Below are 20,469 nucleotides of genomic sequence, written 5' to 3' on the forward strand. Positions count from 1 at the left end.
AAAGCATTACTTTGCAAGGCTTTAAACATTACCTTGGCTCCTCGCTTCTGCTGCTAGCTACCCAACTCTTGAAGCCCAGAGAAACCAACTTAATTTGAGCATTGCGGATGCTGTTGTAGACCTGTTGACCGAACCCAAAGCCAATATGAATCAAACAAAAGCAGACTTTTTAATAATTTATTCTTTTATGGGATGTGGGCATCGCAGACAAGGCCAGCATTTGTTGTCCTTGAACTGGGTGGCTTGCTAGACCATTTCAGAGGGAACCACATTGGTGTGGATCATGGAGTCCAGGCCAGGTAAGGGTAGCAGGTTTCCTTTCCTAAAGGACATTTGTGAACCAAGTTGATGATGGCTCAACTAGCTTTATATTCAAGAATTATTAATTGTCTCCAGAGCAATAGCCTGGGTTTCTGGATTACTAGTCCAGTGACTACTCCCCCAATAAACTGGCCGCTTGTTTGTGATTTTGGCGACAAGCTCAGCCAATTTGCTGGAGGTTTTTACTTTGGGTTGGGGTAGGCACTTCTTGGGAGTAGTGTGGATATGGAGTGCCATTGGGTAAGGTTACTCCACCCCTACATGTACTCAAAACATTGCTCCCTCAGTTTTATCCCAGTTGTTTTCCCTGTGCTGCCTGCATCAGCCAGGAAGGTGAGAAAACTTAGGACAAGAAATTCTATACAATTGACAATGTTCCTCTAATCGGTAAAATAGGACAGATTGATCCCCAACTCATAGAAAAAGGTGGTGCAGTTTGACGTGGGAGAGACGGACAAGTGTTAATGAGCAGGCAGAATGCTTAAGACCATATTTCAGTGGGTATTGAGATGGCCTGTTACTCCTCCTGACCTGCGTTATGAGGATACATCTCTTGGAAGGAGAGAGAGAGAGAGAGAAAATGTCAGAGAAAACAAAATATGTGATTTTGGGCACCAAGACTCAGTGAAATAGTTTTCTGTACCATGTGGGACAGAGGGAAAAAGCATCAGCTGGCTGAAGGCGGGGAGGTGCCAAGCTTTCATTGTCACCCAGCAGTGAGTGGGCAAGGTTTTGTTTACCGAGCTTGCTGGGTGGGATGGTTTGAACAGTGGAATGTTAGCATTTTGGGGAGGCAGTAGGGGGTGGGGTGGGTGGGGGCAAGTGAAGGTGAACAAGAAAGGATTAGCCCAGGTGGTCTCAACTCAATAGAAGGTCTGTCGACTGGCCAAGGACCACCAAGTTGGTCAGAAGTTCTTATGATCATTGGCGGCCTTCTGAGCCATGTGGAGACAAGAGATCTTGAAAAGGGGAAATGGGCACCAGTGATGAACTCAGACAAAGAGAAGGTGGAAAGAAAGGGACCAGTTTCATGCCCATCAAAACCAAACTCTAATCAGCTCCATCTCTTTGATAATACATGGCTAGAAAATGGTGCAAGTTATAAAAGAAACATGATGTTGTTCTGCAAACAGGTTTATTAACTGCAAATGGTTCACACTTAATCTCTCTGCGTGTACACCATGCAACCTAATTATTTCAAGATATTTTCTGTTATTAATTGTAAACTTGTAAAATTACCTGTAAGATGAGTTACAAGAAAAAGAGGAAAATGTTTTCTTGGTTGGCCTTTAATCAAATACCCAGCACATTTTGTGCATTGATATTATGGGAAATTCTGTTTAATCGCCTTGGAGTCAAAAGAAGTTATTAATCTTGCTGTCCATGTTTTCAGAAAGTCTGGATACGAAATTAAATTCCTGTTTACAGCATTGCAATTGGTTACATTGCCCCTTGTTGCTTAATAAACAGAGGCACAGATAGTGGTGGGATCTCGAAAGGAGTTTTTTTTCCCACTTTATTCTTGGTTTTTCAGTTTTTTGCTTCCTTCTCTCCTCTGAAAATTCCAACCCTTTGCTAGCTCATAGCTCCATATACATGGAAACAGCCTTTGACATCTCACTTCAGTTTCCAATCCTCTCTAGGCACACCTTAGATTTCCCGATCAGCGTTATTTCAACGCCGGCATTAATCAGTCTGTAAAACAACTAGGTCAAAACAACGCCAGTAGGCAAATCTAGGTTTGTGTGTTGTTAAAGGCTCATTAGTTAAGGAAGGCAGCACAGCTGACCTTACCTTCACCAGACATCTGTCTATCCAACACTTTCTAATAGGTCTCGCTGGATCAGGACCAGGAATACTGGCTGATTTCTACGCTCTGTGTCACACATAAATTGGGCTAGCTTTTCATAGATTTCAATGGAAACTAAACTCCAGAAGATTGTATAATGCGATTGCAATTCACTCCGCCTGCAGATTAACCCCGTTGAATCTTCATGGTCACATCTGGAATATCCACAACGTTTCACTGCTGATTTCTTTCCAGTGACCTGCCTGTGACAGTGTCACAAATTCAGCCTTTCACTGGGGCCACCTGCTCGGGGAACACAAGTGGCAGGTCCCAGCTGATGGACGGTGTTGACACCCCCAGCACAGGTAGGCAGACGAAAGATCAAAGGTGGAAAGGAAAGCTGTAAATCCTGGCAATCTGAAGTAAGATCAGCAAGTATTGGAAATGCTTAGCAGGTCAGTTAGTATCTGAAGGAGAAAGCTAAGATAACAGTTTAGATGGGAGAATTCTTGAGAACGTGTTGGTTCTGATATATCACAAAAGGCCAATCATGGGGCACATCCTCTGAATGAAAACTCAAATCTGATTGCTTTTTCCAAACTCTGCTCTACATATTGTAAGGGTTGTGACTGCAATGAAAATCACATCTTGAGCTCATTGGTTGAAACCCCCAGTCAAATTCCTGGTAATCAATCTCTCACTTTTCCAGGACCATTTCATCCAATTCGGGGTCATGGGGAGTCAGAGCCTGGAGTCATACACCCAGGATGGGACACCAGTCCATCGCAGGGTGGCACACACACACACACGCACACCTCTCTCCCTCTCTCTCTCTCACACACACACCTCTCTCCCTCTCTCTCATACACACATACACACTCCCTCTCTCTCATACACACATACACCGCCACACACACCTCACTCTCTCTCTCTCACACACACACACATCCCTCTCTCTCATACACACACACACATCCCTCTCTCTCATACACACATACACCGCTACACACACCTCACTCTCTCTCTCTCTCACACACACATCCCTCTCTCTCATACACACATACACCGCCACACACACCTCACTCTCTCTCTCTCTCACACACACACCTCTCTCCCTCTCTCTCTCTCACACACACACATATCCCTCTCTCTCTCACACATACACTGTCACACACACCTCACTTTCTCTCTCTGTCTCACACACACACACACATCCCTCTCTTTCATACACACATACACCGCCACACACACCTCACTTTCTCTCTCTCTCACACACACACCTCTCTCCCTCTCTCTCTCACACACACACACATCCCTCTCTCATACACACATACACTGCCACACACATCTCACTTTCTCTCTCTCTCACACACACACACACATCCCTCTCTCTCATACACACATACACCGCCACACACACCTCACTTTCTCTCTCTCTCACACACACACCTCTCTCCCTCTCTCTCTCACACACACATCCCTCTCTCTCATACACACATACACCGCCACACACACCTCACTTTCTATCTCTCTCACACACACACACACATCCCTCTCTCTTGCACACACACACACATCCCTCTCTCTCACACACACACACCTCCGTACTCTCTCACACACACACACCTCCATACTCTCTCTCTCACACACACACACACCTCACTCTCTCTCACACACACACACATCCCTCTCTCTCTCTCACACACACACACATCCCTCTCTCTCTCTCACACACACATCCCTCTCTCATACACACACACACCTCTCTCCCTCTCTCTCTCACACACAAATACACATCCCTCTCTCTCTCTCTCACACACACCTCACTCTCTCTCTCTCACACACACACATCCCTCTCTCTCTCACACACATCCCTCTCTCTCACACACACACACAGCCCTCTGTCTCACACACACACATCCCTCTCTCTCTCACACACAAACACACCCCTCTCTCTCACACACACACATCCCTCTCTCTCTCACACACACACACACCTCACTCTCTCTCTCTCTCACACACACACACCTCACTCTCTCTCTCTCATACACACACACACCTCTCTCCCTCTCTCACACACACACACACACACACATATCCCTCTCTCTCTCTCTCACACACACACACACACATCCCTCTCTCTCACAAACACACACCTCACTCTCTCTCTCTCTCTCACACACACACACACACTTTACCTTAGCCAATCACCCTATCCAGCATGTCTTTGGACAGCGGGAGGAAACTGGAGCTCCCGGCAGAAATCCACACAGACACGGGGAGAATGTGCAAACTCCATATACACAGACAGACAGACAGACCTACAACCAAGGTCAGGATCTAACCCGGGTCCCTGGAGCTATGAGGCAGCAGCGCTAACCACTGTGCCAATGTGTAGCCCCCCACCCCACCGTGATCAATCTCACCCAGGATTAATACATTCCCCTCTTGCTTTCCTCCGATTTATTTCAGGTTCATGTTATTTTTTCGATGTTAGAATCCTATATTCACATGACATTTCCCAACCCGTATGGTGTTACACTTGCTGAGTTTTTGTCAATGCTATTCTGGAAGTGTGTGAGACAGTACCCCACTTCCACCCCCACCCCCAAACACTGAGGAGGTACAACTGCTTTCTATTCAGTATGACCTCTGACAATACAGTTGGGCTTGGGAACTTGACCTGCGAGTAGCAAGTGCAAGCCCTGTCTGGCATGCTTACATTTTAATTTTAATTTCATCTGAGGCAGCTCTCGGGGATTGGAGGAGTGAGGTGTTCTGGTCCTTTCGCAGCCTGATCAATCTTGTCACCCGGTTATCTGATTCAGGAGCAATGTAACTGCATTTGTGGAGCTTGTTACTTCCTGGAGCACTGCAGCTTGTCCTTGAATGACATGTATCCAAGTAGTTAACAGGGAGGAGTGGAAGAATATGGAACAGAGGGGAATGATAATCAAGTGACCCTTATCCTAATTATGACGTGCCACTGTTTTTTAAATAACATTTTAGCATCGTATCTCCAACTTGCAGACCTAAAGATAACTGGATGCGAGTAGTTCAGTCATGAATTTGGAATATCAGTCCCACAACAAACTTCCCAACTCGTTCTCAATGCTGTTTGCCCCCGATTATTTTTTCCTCTTGAAACTCAAATCCTTTGCTTCTGTTCTGACTAGAACAACTTGATCGTGTTGAGGAGGGCATGGACCAGATCAACCAAGACATGAAGGAGGCAGAGAAAAATTTATCAGACATGGCAAAGTGCTGTGGCCTTTGCGTTTGCCCATGCGCCAAGTAGGTATTGGCATTTGCCAAATAGTAGGCACTTTAAGGGCCTACACTGGCCCCATTGAGTCAGGGTACTGTGATAGCTTCCTGTGTCCATGTGGTACTTTTTTTTGTCTGTCTATTTCTCTCTTTTCCATCACTTGACAAGTGTGTAGCTCGTCAGAGGGATGAGGGAATCCCTCGCTGATTGGGGCGGTGTAAACTGTGGTATGGGTGCCAATTGGGGACATCAATGTCCAACATCCTGAAGCTTCTCCAAGAGCATCTATGCCCCATTTTGCAATTGCCTTGGTTCAACCCCGATCAGTTTGTGGGGTTCACTGATCCCCTGTTCGTTTTGTTGTCAGTGTCTGTGGAAACTAACTGTCTTCCTCATTCAGAGCAACTGGAGAGGATTGAAGAGGGAATGGATCAAATCAATAAGGACATGAAAGAAGCAGAAAAAAATCTGTCGGATCTGGGCAAATGCTGTGGTCTTTGTTCCTGCCCCTGCAATAAGTAGGTGCCAACTGTTGGTCTGAGAGGCCACCTGCCTGCCTGCATGCCTGCCTGAAACCTGCTTGCTCAGAAATAACACGGCTCCATACAGCCACTGACAGCCTCATGAACCACCTGCTGTAGCGTAGGCGTGAGAACCATTACCTCCCAACTGTTGGCTTGTTCATTCCCTGAGACTCTCATTCTCTGATTCCATGAAGCTCAACTCAATCCATAAGATGATCATTTTGAGTTTTCCCACCAACTGTATCTCATCAGCAAAGTTTCTGATTGGCTAGCCATGAATGCCATGTAGAGCCTTTGGTTATCTCCACGGAGACAAATGTTCAAAATGCCGAGTGGTGATTAACAGTAAAATATCCTGTCTCCGAGAGATATCACCGGCACATTAACTCCCTCCCTCCCCCCACCTAGTCAATGTTGTGAGTTTCATTCCCTCCACTAAACGCTAGATTGAATCATTCAATTGTTTTGTGCTACCCATCTGTTGGATTTTAAATGAAAAAATTCCATTGAAGGCCCCAATGATAATGGCGTCAAGTTATCCTGAACTCAGCTAACATTGCAATATTTTATTATTGGGTATAAACTAACCCATTGCCCACCCTGGTGCTGTGAATTAAACTTGTCCAATTGGGTAGTAACAGGATAGAACTCAGGATGTAGTAGCCGTGACATGAGATTTCAGATCTGAGAATTGGCTTTGAAACCAGCTCAGACACAGAAGCTGATGGCCCCCTCTATATGGCAGTGTTTTTTTTTTATTCTTCCATGGGATATGAGCGTCACTGACAAGGCCAGCATTTGTTGTCCATCCCTAATAGCCCTCAAGAAGTTGGTGGTGAGAACAGAGCTTGCTGGGCCATTTCAGAGGGTAGTTAAGAGTCAACTACCTTGTTGTGGGTCTGGACTCAAATAGGCCAGGCCAGATAAGGATGGCAGATTTCCTTCCCTAAAGGGCATGAATGATCCAGATAGGTTTTTACAACAATCGATGGCAGTTTCATGGTCACCATCACTGAGACTAGCTTTCAATTCCAGGTTAATTAATTGAATTTAATTCTACCAGCTGCCATGGTGGGATTTGAACCCATGTCCCCAGAACATTGGCCTGGACTCTGGATTACTGGTCCAGTGACATTACATCCAGTTGGCAAGGCTTGCACGCTAGGAGTTTGGCCATCATTTCTGCTTCCTGACTCAAGGTACAGGGTGACCCTAGATTTAATCTCATTGTACAAGCCCATAGATTGTAGAGGAAGGAAATATCCTGGCAGTGAGTAACAGGAGACAGATTTACAGAGACCAAACATTGTCACCAAATTGTCTTGAAAATGGCCAACATTTGGAGAATAGAAAACACAAGAGTTTCATCTAATTCGAATCATTTGAGAGGAGAAGCACAGTGGAGATGTGCAGGGTCAAACTTTCCTTCTGTACACATGAAATGTAATTTTTCAGTGTCCAATGAAGAGATTCCCACCATTAGACACCAGCATGTGAAATCACTACAGCAAAGGTAAGTCTTTAATATCGCTTTTTGGTTTTGGGGTCTTCTTGTCAGGGTGATTGTATGTTGTCAGCTGACTGTTGGTCAGTTTCTAAGCTTGTAGCATTTCTTGAGTTACATATTAATCTCTGGCAAACTAAATTGAGGTTGGTGTTCAGCACCTAGACATCTAGTAATAATTTGCGTCTCAGTCCCTTAGTGGTAAGTGTTCTAAATGTCTGGTAATCAGCAGAAGCTTTCTCCACACTTTTGACAGCTGACTTGATAATCAAAGTAGATTTGGAGTACTGAGTCTCTGAACTTTTTAAAAAATTCTTTCATGGTTGATGGGCGTCACTGGCAAGTCCAGCATTTGTTGCCCAGCCCTAATTGCCCCTGAACCTACTGGTTTGCTAGACCACTTCAAAGGGCAGTTCAGAATCAACCACATTGCTGTGGGTCCAGAATCATATGTAGGCCAGGACAGCAAATTTCCTTCCCTAAAGGGCATTAATGAACCAGATTGGTTTTTATAACAATCAATGATAGTTTCATGGCCAGCATTACTGAAATCAGTTTATATTCCAGACTTATTAATTGAATTTAAATTCCACAAGCTGCCATGGTGGGATTTGAACCTATGCCCCCAGAGAATTAGCCTGGGCTTCTGGGTTGCTAGTCAGTGGTATCACCACTACGCCACCATCTCCCCTTAAACTGTCTAAACTTGAAGCCACTATCAAACTAATCACGGATGTTTGCTCTTACTCATTGGTCAAGGAATGGAGGAGGAAGTTTTGCACTGTATTACACACCTTGGTCAGGTGAGATTCAACAATGGATCATAAGAAGTAGGAGCAGGAGTAGGCCATTCAGCCCATCGAGCCTGCTCTGCCATTCAATAAGATCATGGCTGATCTGATTGTGGCCTTAACTCAACTTTCTTGCTTGTCCCCCATAATCCTTAATTCCCTTGTCAACCAAAAATCTAACTCAGCCTTGAATATGTTCAGTGACCCAGCCTCCACTGCTGACTGTGAAAGAGAATTCCAAAGACTAACGTTCCTCAGAGAAGAAATTCCCTCCTCATCTCCCTCGTGAACGGGGGACCCCCCCTTATCTTTAAATTGTGATGGCGCTATTGGCGTGAAACGAAATGTAGTCACCCCAGTATTGTCCTCCCTTTTCTCGATGGGAACAACCAAAACTTGATGAGTGTGGTCAGTGCCAGTAGCTGTGGTCATCAACACTTGGCAGGAATCTCCGGCCCCAACACCAGTGGGCAGCATTGCAGGCTGGACGGGAAAACTCGGACAGTCATTAAAAGTCAACAGCTCTCCACGTTTTCCCATCCGGCTTGCGCCGGTGCCTGCCGGTGTCAGGACAGAAACTCCTGGCCACTGTGCGCTTGAACGGGCCCATCCTCCGCTGGACCCTCAGCGCCCTCGTGCACTGTGTAAACCCGAAAGATTCACAGTGAAAAAAAAACCACAAGAATTTCAGAGGAAACCTGGGCGTTGCATCAGTTTGATGGTTGAAGAGGCATCACAGCTTTCAGCAGTTACGTCTCAGGAAAGACTCTTGGCAGGAAAATCTGCCAGGACAGTGTTTTTTTCCCGAGTGCACCAGACAAAGGTGGTCAAAAAAAAAAATCAAACCTAACTTGCCAGCTGGGTTGAGGTGAGGATGGCGACAAGGCCAATGGTCCAATTCCATAAGTTACAAAGGTTACCTTCTAAATGCTAGGCCATGTATGCGCCCTTTAGAGCATAGTTTTGATTGGTTTATCTCACTGGTTGCTGCGAGGGAGCCTATCCAGTGGGTATTCAGTGGATATTGTTGTTTCCAAGGCCTGTTAACAACAAGCATCGGGAAACCATGACACGAAATCCTCCCGTGTGTCTCGCTCAATTACTACCTGACTCTTTCGTTCTTTCCTTTTCTTGAAAAATGGTTGTCTCTCTCCTTCTGTGTCATTCAGTGCTTGTTTCTGCTAACAGATAGTCACTGGGGCTATTTATGTGACATCCTTGTGTTTGTGAGGCATCGATTTGTTAAAGCACTGGAGCACTGAGTAAATAACCTGTCAATGTGTTCTGCTCTGCAAAATTTTGTTATATATATATATATAAAAATATATATATATATATATATATATATATATATAAATATGACTGTTAAGAAACTAACTATCAGTCAGGGTTTTATGACATTAAAGCTTAATGCTACCCACCAGGAATATGATGTCTGATTAGATTTCTAGAAATAACACAGCTTTGGTGTCAAAGTTACTGAATGGGAACAATTTTCCTAAACATTTTCCTAAACACTTCTGCTGTTGCATAAAGAAAAATTCAATCATAATCTAGCCTCCTTTGTTACTGCTGTGAGATTTCGAGCTTGGTTGTGAGGTTCTCCAGTTAATCAATTATTCAATATGGGAATTCACGTGGTTGTTTCTTTTCAATTGGTGGGGTCAGTGGGAGGTAAATTGCTTGTAATTTTCAGGATGTGGCTCAGAAGAGCCTGGGATGAAATGCCAAGATTTCCTTCTCTTTAAAAGTTATTGCAGCTGTGAAAAATAAAAATGTGCCATCTGGAATGTGATGAACACACAGTAAATAGTGAGCGACAAGGGAGAGGGATGAGGGGGAGAGAGGTGGGATAGATAGATAGATGGGGAAGTAGCCGGGGGTGGGGGTAGTGGGGTTGTTGGGGCGGGGAAAGACATGGGGAAGAAAGGCGGAAAGGAGAGGGGCGGTGAGTGACACAGGGAAGGTGGACAGGGGAGAGATGGAAAAAGCCGGGGGGAAGGTAGAGGAGTTTGGAGAGACAAGGGGAGATGGGGGAAGGGAGGGGGCATGGAGGGACATGAGGAAGTAGAACGGGGAGAGGGATGGGTAAATAGATGAGAAGATAGGAGGGGAGAGGGAGTGGAACGGGGTAGATGGCCAGAAAGATGGGAGAGATAGATGGGGAGAGAGGTTGGGGAGAGAGGTGGGCAAGATTAAAGGGGGAATAGATTGTAGGATAGATTGGCGGGGCAATAGATGGGGAGAGAGATGGGGGTGGAGATAGATGGAAGGGGGTAGATTGAAGGGGGAGGTAGATTGAAGGGGGAGGTGAGTAGACATGGGAAATAGATGGACAGGGAAGATAGATAGATAGATGGGGAGATAGATGGGTGGAGAAGATAGATGGACGGAGAGGTAGATAGACGGGGGAGATAGATTGATGAGGGAGATGGATGGGGTGCAGAGAGATGGGTGTGGAGATAGAGGGGGGGATATTGATTGACGGGGATATAAATAAGGAAAAGCGGTGAGGAAGATAGACAGGGGGAGCTTAGCAGGAGATACCCAGGGAGACAGATGGCATATATAGGGTTGGAAGCTCTACATGAGTGGATTCCTTGCGGTTTCATCATGTGACATCTTGCCTTGAACCCCTTCATCCCTTACTCTCCCACCATTGGTCCATCCTCCATGTGCTGTGCTTTCCCACAGCCAGTTGAAAAGCAAACAGATTCTTCATTCCCCAATGAGATTAATTTTGACTCAGTCATGCAGCCCCTCCGCCCCCCCCTAAACTCCAATGAAAAGGTGCAAAGAAAATGTTAACAATTCACAAATCTCTTATGATTTTTCTCTTGGGAGTTGCTCTTAACCCCCTGGAGATTATTCTTCAATTCCTGCAGACTGCAGGGCCGTCCTGGTGGGTTGGCAGCCCCAATGTATTTGTGAAGGGTGAATGGAGCTGAAACATGTAATGCTCATACACATACTGGTGTCGCGATGTCCTATAACTAGCCCTAGCGATGAACTGGATGTGTTATTTCTGTATGTACCTGTAGCCTATCACTTAAGATTGCTTCAGCTGAAGGTACCATGAAGAGAAGATCATTTCTCCGCATGGTTTGAATGCTTTGGCCTGCATGGTGACTGAGTAGCCCACTATCATTCAGAAGGCAATTTAATGACAGATAACCTTTCCCTGCTGAGTTGCAGAATGTGTGTAAAATTATGAAGGGGAGACGGGTGCCAATGAATGTCTTGGAAGCAGCTTGGGAGACCTTTATGAAATTCTTCCCAACTTCCATGACCTTGCCACGTTGCCTTACAGACTCAGTAGATAAGAATGAGCTCCATTAAGAATGTATGTGAGTATGTACATTCCAATGCATGTGCGGAGCTTCTCTGAGAGTCATGGGCAGGGTTGATGGAGAGGTCATGCAGATGGAGAGAGCCACGGGCACAGGGACACTGCATAAAATGTTAAGAGAATCCCCACGTTCCTCTATCCAGAGTACATGCATTATTTTTCTTTCACTGCTTGTGTTGCTTTATCATTGAGTGAAGCTTTACAGAGTACACAGCCTCAAAGAGGGTGTCCAACTCACCTTGGAAACCCAGGCTACTCAGTCCTATTCACCCTGACATTTTTAATTTGCTGGTTATCCCCTCGGAATTTCAAGCTTTGGGAAGGGCTGTTTTACTGACATATGAAACGGATAAGCAGGTAAAGATGACCTCTCCATCAATCCTGCCCCACACTGCAGCATCATGACTGGACACTTTCTTCTCCCCCTGGTTCCCACCTGTCCGCAGCCCATGTAAATCTCTTGAGACATCCAAAAATCAGGCGATCAAAACTAGCCCAGAGCATCATGTGGGCCATAAGCCATTTATCTTCCAGGTGGTGCAATCTCTACCCCAGTCGGAAACCACAGATCCCTCTTGTTGGCAGAGTCAGTGCCCATTGCATCAGGGAAACATGTTCCAGAGGCTCACGACACTTTTAGTACTGTTGTCCCACAAACCTTCAGGATATCTGTGCTCCCCCAAATCTGGCCTCTTTTTAAAAATTCACTCATGGGATGTGGGCATTGCTGGCTAGGGAAGCATTTATTGCCCATCCCCAATTGCCCTTGAGAAAGTGGTGGTGAGCTGCCTTCTTGAATCGCTGCAGCCTATGTGTTGTAGATACACCCACAGTGCTGTTTGGGAGGGAGTTTCAGGATTTTGACCCAGTGACAGTGAAGGAAGAGCGATATATTTCCATGTCAGGATGGTGAGTGGCTTGGAGGGGAACTTCCAGGCAGAGGTCTTGAGCACGTCTGATTTTAATTACTCCATTTTGATGTCTGTGTCTTCAGCTACCTGGACCCTAAGCCTCAAAATTCTCTCCCTAAACCCTTCTACCTCTCTCTCCCCTCCTTTAAGATGCTCTTTAAAACATTTCTCTTTCACCATTTGTCTGAATACTTCCTTTGGTGACTCACTGCCAGATTTTGTTTGATAATGCTCCCGTGAAGCCCCTTGGGATGATTAACTACATTATAAAGACAAGTTGTTGTGGTGGTCATTGCAATACGCCCTCCTTCTCAGTGGAGGGATTGTAATGTCAAGTCTGCATGCCCTGGCATAATTATCTCTACCCACTAACTCCCTCCCCCTGAAGCCTACACTCGTCACTCATCCCTCTGTGCAACACCACAGGAGCTTGAATAGTTATTCAATCGAGTTATTGAACCCTCGAGCCACTTGTAGTCCCTTCGTGAGAGAGGATCGATGACTGAAATAATATACGTTTTTACAGAAGTCTCTGTTAAATATTTTCCCCACTGACTGATCGTAAACCCTTCTTTAAGAAAGCAGGAAATAAAATGTCAAATTTAACCATGTAACCCCTGCCAAAATATTAACTGGTGATGATTCAGGCCCTGGACAAGGTTCCCTAAAAGCAGGCGGGGGCCTATGGAAATGCCCAATAATGTCATCTGTTCTGATCTAGATAGTCAGGTGGTGAAGGATAGAACTGGAGCTAACCTTTATATACTCTGTAAGCTTTAATTTACAAATACACCCTGTACAAACATGCACCTCAAAACTTCTAAAAATACACAGTTTCAGTCTGCTCCTGTTTATAACCCTTTCTGTTGGAACCAAATAAATGAAATTAACAAATTAAGGGACAAATTAAAAGGCAGCCCCATAAAGGGATACTTACTGCAAAATAGAAAAGCAAAACCTTAAAGGAAACTTGCAAATGTCAAATCAAAATGTGATTAAAGGGATTAATAAAACACCCCAGTCCCCGCGGTGCCCACTGAGCACGGAAGGTCCCGAAGGTGCCGGCAGACACCACGTGCTCCCTCTCCAAGGACGCCCGGCCGCAAATATAGCCATGGAAGAGGGGCAGACAGTCAGGTTGGACAACCCCCTCCCCTCGATCGCCCGCTGCCTGGGCCTATTGATGGCCAACTTGGCCAGGCCTGGGAGCAGGTTCACGAGGACGTCCTCCTCCCTTCCCGCTCCCCCGCTCCACACCGGGTGACCGAAGATCAGGTGCGTGGGGCAAACAGAGCAAAAGTAACAAGTTATTCAAGTAACTAAAAAGGGGGTGCAGCCTACAACAATTAACATGTGCGTGGTCCACGGACTCCACAAGGGCGCAAAACACACGGGCGTCTTGGGGGTCCGTGAACCGACACATCCTACGGTTGTATGTGGCTGCTGCGTGCAACGCCCTCCACCCCAGATCCCCGATGGTAAGGGGAAGGACTGCCAAGTAGGAAGTCCTCCACTGGGGACCCACGCCGCTGGACGACAACAAGGCACGTGTCCAAACAGCGGACGAGGGTAAGGAGGTGCAGGGCGTGCAGCAACACCCCATACAGGAAACCCATCCTCACCAAGCTAAAGGGCACGGAGGGCTGCTCCTATTTATAGGAGCACCAGTGAATCCCCAGTTAATGCCCACCACTTTTATGTATAATCAACACTCAATTAATATACAATTAACAGCATTGACACTGCTTCGTAAATTTAAGACCCACACAGGGAGTCCTACACTGCCTGTTGCCTGGCAACATGTGTACTGGCCAAAACTGGCCAACTTCTATCTGTCTTTGAGCCCCTTGTGAGCCAAGATAAGCAGGAGTGCTGTCCCCTCAGATCCCTCACTGCTCCCCAGTCACCCCAAGGAGCCTTCAGACTCCCTCACTTGATCTTTGGGAATCCCCTATCAGCAGCCTAGCACCAGAACATCCAAAAATAAAATTGTCCCTCCTCACTGCAATTCCAGAGAATCCACTCCAGTAACCGAGTGACGAGAACTCTCCAGCAGCAGCTCCGGCCAGTTTAAAACTAATGTTCAAAGATAACATAAAAAAAAATTAATGGGTTTATGATTTTTCTCCCGGGTTTTGCTGCACAAGTTTCCAGGAAGTTCACTCTTAATTCCCAGAGACTCCAGGCCAATCCTGGAGGGTTGGAAACCCCTATGTACCAGTGGGCCATCAGAACAGGGAGAAACTTCACCTCCCTCCATTATCTACCCTGATCGAGCATAGGACGTGACCTTGTCTGAAAAGGGAGAGTAATGATTGAGTGATATCAGTCTATGGGTTGGAAAAGACGCAATTAAGCCCAAGGTATAAGAACATAAGAAATAGGAGCAGGAGTAGGCCATTCAGCCCCTCGAGCCTGCTCCGCCATTCGATGAGGTCACAGCTGATCTTCTATTTCAACACCACTTTCCTGCATTATCCCCGTATCCCTCAATGTTTTTAACATGTAGAAATCTATCGGTCTCAATCGTGAACATACTCAATGACTGAACCTCCACAACCCTCTGGGGTAGAGAATTCCAAAGATTCATCCCTCTCTGTGTGAAGAAATTCCTCCTCATCTCAGTCCTAAATGACCTGCCCCTTACTCTGAGACTGTGTCCCCTGGTTCTAAACCCCCCAGTCAGGGGAAACATCCTTCCTGCCTGGCCCTCATGTTGGTAACAAATTAACTTGGGACAGGGAATGGCCAGGATAAAGATCTGAACCCAATAAAGTGTTTGACCCCAGTCCACTTGCCTGATGAACCAACAGAGCTCCTCCAGTGCACTTCAAACAAGATTAGTTGAGACCTTTGCAACTCTTGTCTTAATATTATTTCCACTGTTGAGTGGTGCTGTACAGAACAGAGTCTCTTGGCACCTTGTACTTCTAATTAATTTATGGCAGTTGCAGTGTTCACTAAAAGGCTTACAAATAATTAATTCCTATTGACAAATGTTACAGCTGTAGGGCCGAATTGGCTGCAGAATGGTAATGTTCTCCACTCTGTTCAAAACGGACTATAGTTTTTTTTCTTCCTCTTCCCCTCTCCCCCCTTCATCCTCTGGGGTTTTAGCCATGAGCACAGATGGTGAATGTTCACAAGGTATTCACCTGCCAGGGGCCATCATGGATTTCCATAAAAACTCCACTTTCTCGAAGGGATTGTTATTTGTAGCATGAATCCTCATGACTTCTTCCCCACTCCCTAGCCCAGGGACATTGTTGGAGATTGCAGCATCCTTAATACCACTCTGGCTCAGGGTTACCAGCGAACACTAACTATGGATTAACCCTGAGACCTCTTCCTTATACCAACTGAGCCACAGGGGAGCTCTAATAATAGGCTAAGCTGCAGCCTAATGGTAGCATTTTTGCCTCTGGGTTATGGGTTCAAGCCCCAACTTTGGAAACTCAAACAAAATATCTAGGCTGACACTCTGAGTGCAGCACCCAGGCAGTGCTACCCTATCAGAGGTACCATCTTGCAGATGAGGCTTTAAACAGTCTGCCATCTCAGGTGCACATAACAGGTCCCATGGCACGATCTACACAAGGGAAGGTGCAGGTTTCCTGTGTCCTGGCCAATATTTATCCCTTAACCGGTGTCTCAAATATTGATATTTTGGTCATTATCGCGTTGTTGTTTATGGGCCTCACAGGCACTGCAAGCCAATAAGTCCAGGCTGTTTCACCACCTTGAAGAAAAGTACCTCCCATATTCACAGCACAGCAACAGCTAGAATATGAGAAAGAGCAAAGTGTCTTGGAATAGGTGCATGAGTAAAATGTTATCACACGAAGTGTTAGGAACTGATGCCATGAGCTGCCCAACGACCTGTTTGTAAAGTGTGGTCATGGGGTATATATAACTAGGAAGGCATTGGCTTTAAACAATTGTAAAGGAAAAATAACGCTTGTACATTTTCTACTTCCAAGGTTAAAGAACTTTGAGACAGGAGGAGCCTACAAGAAGGTGTGGGGGAATAACCAGGACGGTGTAGTGGCCAGCCAGCCGGCCAGAGTGATGGATGATCGGGAACAGATGGCGATGAGCGGTGGATACATCCGAAGGTAAAAGATTTGTAAACAAAGAGCAGAGGGTAGAAATTTATTTTGGTGAAGTCCGCTCCCGTTCACACTGACATTTGGGGACAGGAATATGTTTAGTGGATGGAAATTGGGTGATGTTGGACACAGCCCAGGCTGATCAAGGTCTTTACTCTTCCTCCTGACAGGAAAGCTCTAGTGAAAGAAATGCTTTTGGGCAGTTAGAAACATGGAGGGGTTGCCAACTCTCCAGGATTGTCCTGGAGTCTCCAGGGATTAAGGATTAATCTCTCCAAAATGACCACAAGCAAGACAAGAAAAGATTGTAAAGGCATTAAAAAAAGGCTTTATTTTCATTTTCATTGGATGTTAGTTATAAAAATTTTGGAGGTGATGGGCGATGCTCTTTCATTTAGTCTTACTGCTGGAGGCAGGAGGTCGTGTGAAGAAAGTTCTAGGAATATCACCGGCCAGAGTTGGCAACCCCCGCCTACAGTGCAGAATGGTCTGTAATTTCACACTAGATTGGCAATACCACTCAGAGAGGCCACTAAGGAACTTGTGTGAGGAATGGGTAAATATTACACTGGTACAGTGAGGGTGGGCTTTCTCAGGTGAAGGCTAGAATAAAGGGAAGTTTATCCTGCATCTAACCCATGCTTTCCTCTGACCTGGGAGTACTTGTTGTTACAGCGGGAGCTCAGAATGGAAGGTCGTCCAATCTGTTCTTTGTAGGAGCATTAAACACACTGCATTCTGGATTTTTGTGCTTTCTTATGGCCCGTGATCCATATGCGTTGTCTGGAAAGAGGTCTGTGTTTTCTTACCCCTTTGAGTGTATGTTAAATGATTTCAGCAGTAAGCTTTTGTGAGTTAAAATATAAAGGTTATTTATTCTCACACACTTACCCTGAATTAATGCAGCTTTACTCACTTTATTTCTCTGTCTCACTCTTTCTCACGCATACGCACACAAACACACGCATGCACACACAGATATTGGATACAAGTGAAGGTAATGTACTTTTACAGATTATAGTTATCTCAGTCTCTGATTTATGATCTTTGATCTTGCACATGGCAGGCTGGTTTCCTGAACGATTTAAAGTTGGAGTGAGGGTTTTGTAAAGCAAAGGATTCACAGCAGGTTGTGAGGTTTCTTGTAGTCGAATAACCAGAAGTTTGGTTCTCAGGCGAATTTTAAACTGGAACAGGTTGCGATGGGTGCCCTTCTACATTCCTCACAGATTCTATCATTCGTACAGAAATCTGATACTCCCACGATTTCCTCAGTGTGTTGCATCTCCTTTTAAAATCCCTACTTACATGTCATCTGATGAAGGTTTCACTAGTATCTGTACCGTGGCTTCGGGGCCTGTAAAATTAACAGGCATATGGTTCTTACTGTATTTAAAGTTAGGGAGAATTCAAATTCCAGGCTGGCTCCTGGGGAGGAGACAGATATCACAGGCCTGAGGTCTGTTTCAAAGTTTTGCAGTATTTAAATTGCTCTGATTGCTGGGTTGTCTTGCTTGTAGAGTCCTTAATCCTTTAATCACTGTTTCCTCAACCCTTGGATCTGACAACTTGGATTCTGGTCTATTGATGATCCTTATTTCTAGGATGATGGTGTGTGGTATATTGTTTTAAACCGCTGTGAGGTGTCTGGGTTCTCCCTTGCATGTTGTCCTCAGTGGGCTCAGGAGTTGAGCTGCTGGGTTTAGGTGAATTTAGGATTTTGAACCTGATGCTTTGTTTGTTTAGTGGACAATTTCACGGTAACTGCGATTGTACTTCCCTTGTCCCTTTCACAAGTGCTGTTCATCTCATGATGTATTGACTTCCCTTTTCATTTTACCTCAGTAATAGGCTTGGCCCCAACTGGCCCCAATGTCCTCTTGGACACGTCCTTCTCTCAGTTGGCACCTCCCACTTTCAAAGTATTGCTGTTAATTACCTTGGATGCTTGATGACTTGCAGTTCGTTTATGGTCAGGCTTTTGACCAACTGACAACTGATGACTAACTGCTAAAAACTCTTAGCTGATTTTTAAAAGCAGAGAAAAACACAGCTGCCTCTCATCATGTGACTGTTCACAGGTTCAGGTCCTCCACCAAATAAGGGGTGATGTTTACATTGATTTCATGCCCTGTGTTGTGGGTTAACTCCTCTGAGGTTCACCCAGTCTAGTCTGGATGGGGAAAGCCATCATGATACACTGGGACAGAGATAGGAGCCATTTACCTACATCTTCCAGCAATTGAATTTCAATCTATCCTTTTGTTCAGTCAGGCAGTCTGGAAATGCCATAGTCCTTTTGTGTTGGCTCATCCTTAGACAAAGAGTTGTGTGAATTCCCTGATGGCTGTGAATGTCCATATTTAATTAGGTATTCACCTGAGACTTGATACTGACTGTAGCCCAAATGTCAAAGGTCATGTGATTTTCAGCAGCCATTTTAATATCGTGTTTGTCTCCAATGTTTAAAAGTATTGACTGAAAATTCATAATACGATGGGTATGACAAATCTCAAAGTCACACTAAAGTAACAGCTGCCTAGTAAGACATGATTTTTCTACAAGAAAAACAGAAGATTCTAGATATAAATGTTCAACACCAGGGAAGAGAACAGATGCAACTGTTTTTCATTCTTCCAAAGGAGATGGGCAGGTGTATGAATCCAGTCGGAAGAATGAGGGGGAAGTATGCATAATATATGTATGTATATGTATCAATGTATACATATATAAACAAATACAGTGGAACCATGAGTGAAATATGCAGTAGATCATCTCAGCCAAATTATGGACAGAAGTATTAGGCCATTAAAGAAACAAAGGCTTTGTAACTCATCATGAAAGTGGGACGTCTGCAAGAAAATGGGAGGCATAGCAGGGGCCAGGGCCAGTCACTTAACAAAATTACGGCAGGTTTGAAAGTGAGAACATAGCCGCGGCCTGAAACGAAGTCAGCGTTCAGGCCAGAGGTCACGGTTCAAAGTAGGACAAAGTAGTTCCAAGCTGGAGTTGAGCCTCAGTTAGGGCAATTAATGAGAACACTGCAGATTTCAGCTCACAGCCAATCAGAGAGCGCGCCAGCCAACTCCAAGTACAGGCCATCTGGGAAAATGGCTCACAGCCAATCAGAAGTGCAGTAGTTAGAGCCAATCAGTTACAATGGTTCAGATACCTATCTCCCTGTCTCACTCTCTCTAGAACAATCTCCCAACACCCATCCCAGTGTAACTGTCCCTGAGAAACAAATCTGTTTTAACAGAGTTCCAGTCATCTCCCTGAACTCCCTCACTACAGCTAACTTCCCCTCTCTAAAATAACTCATTGGGTGGAATTTTCCCATCCCTCCCGTGGCAGGTTCCATGGTGGGCAGGAGTGGAGAATCTAGCAGCAGCCAAAAAGTGGGAAACCTGCCGGTATAAGAAGAGTTTGCAGTTCTCCCGATGGCGGGTTAATGGTGATTATCCTGCTGATTAGCAGCATCAACACCATTTGCATTCATTAACATCTCACAGATGCTCATTGAAACAGCTGCTCGTCGGCACATTGTCAGGATTTCCAACGGGAAATTACATTGGCCTCAAACCCGGTTGAAAATGAGTGGGGTGCACAAGCTGGGACTTAGCTTTAGGGCCTTGTTCAACTTGCGAACATCCAACGAGAGGAAGCTGATGGAAACCAACAGCTAACCGGGCCCTGGAGGAACACATGCATCACATGGTGGGTGGTGCCTCAGCACATGGCTCCTGTGAGAAGCAGCTTTCAGAAGGTGGAAGGTCTCCACCTTGCAGCTTCACCTTGGCTGAGGCTTCGACCTTTCAGGGACCTCTCTGAAGCTTTGCACCATCTTCAAGGGGATTCACCATGGGCTCCAGCGTTCTCCCAGGGACTTTGGTATGGGGGATG

The 20,469-nt window shown here is 45.5% G+C and overlaps 1 protein-coding gene across 2 annotated transcripts in view; it reads left to right on the forward strand.

Annotated features, from left to right (window-relative positions):
• Positions 1 to 20,469, forward strand: part of LOC121272587 (synaptosomal-associated protein 25-like) — an 89,987-nt gene that overhangs the window by 59,011 nt on the left and 10,507 nt on the right. Inside the window, exons 5-6 of one of the 2 annotated variants that reach the window (XM_041179240.1) lie at positions 5,287 to 5,404; positions 16,438 to 16,572. In XM_041179240.1, coding sequence (XP_041035174.1) covers positions 5,287 to 5,404; positions 16,438 to 16,572 — 253 coding nt within the window. Of the gene's footprint in view, positions 1 to 5,286; positions 5,405 to 5,778; positions 5,897 to 16,437; positions 16,573 to 20,469 lie in introns of both variants that reach the window. The other variant, XM_041179241.1, reaches the window with a different exon arrangement.

This window comes from Carcharodon carcharias, chromosome 34, assembly GCF_017639515.1.
Source record: "Carcharodon carcharias isolate sCarCar2 chromosome 34, sCarCar2.pri, whole genome shotgun sequence".
NCBI classification, from domain to species: Eukaryota; Metazoa; Chordata; class Chondrichthyes; order Lamniformes; family Lamnidae; genus Carcharodon; species Carcharodon carcharias.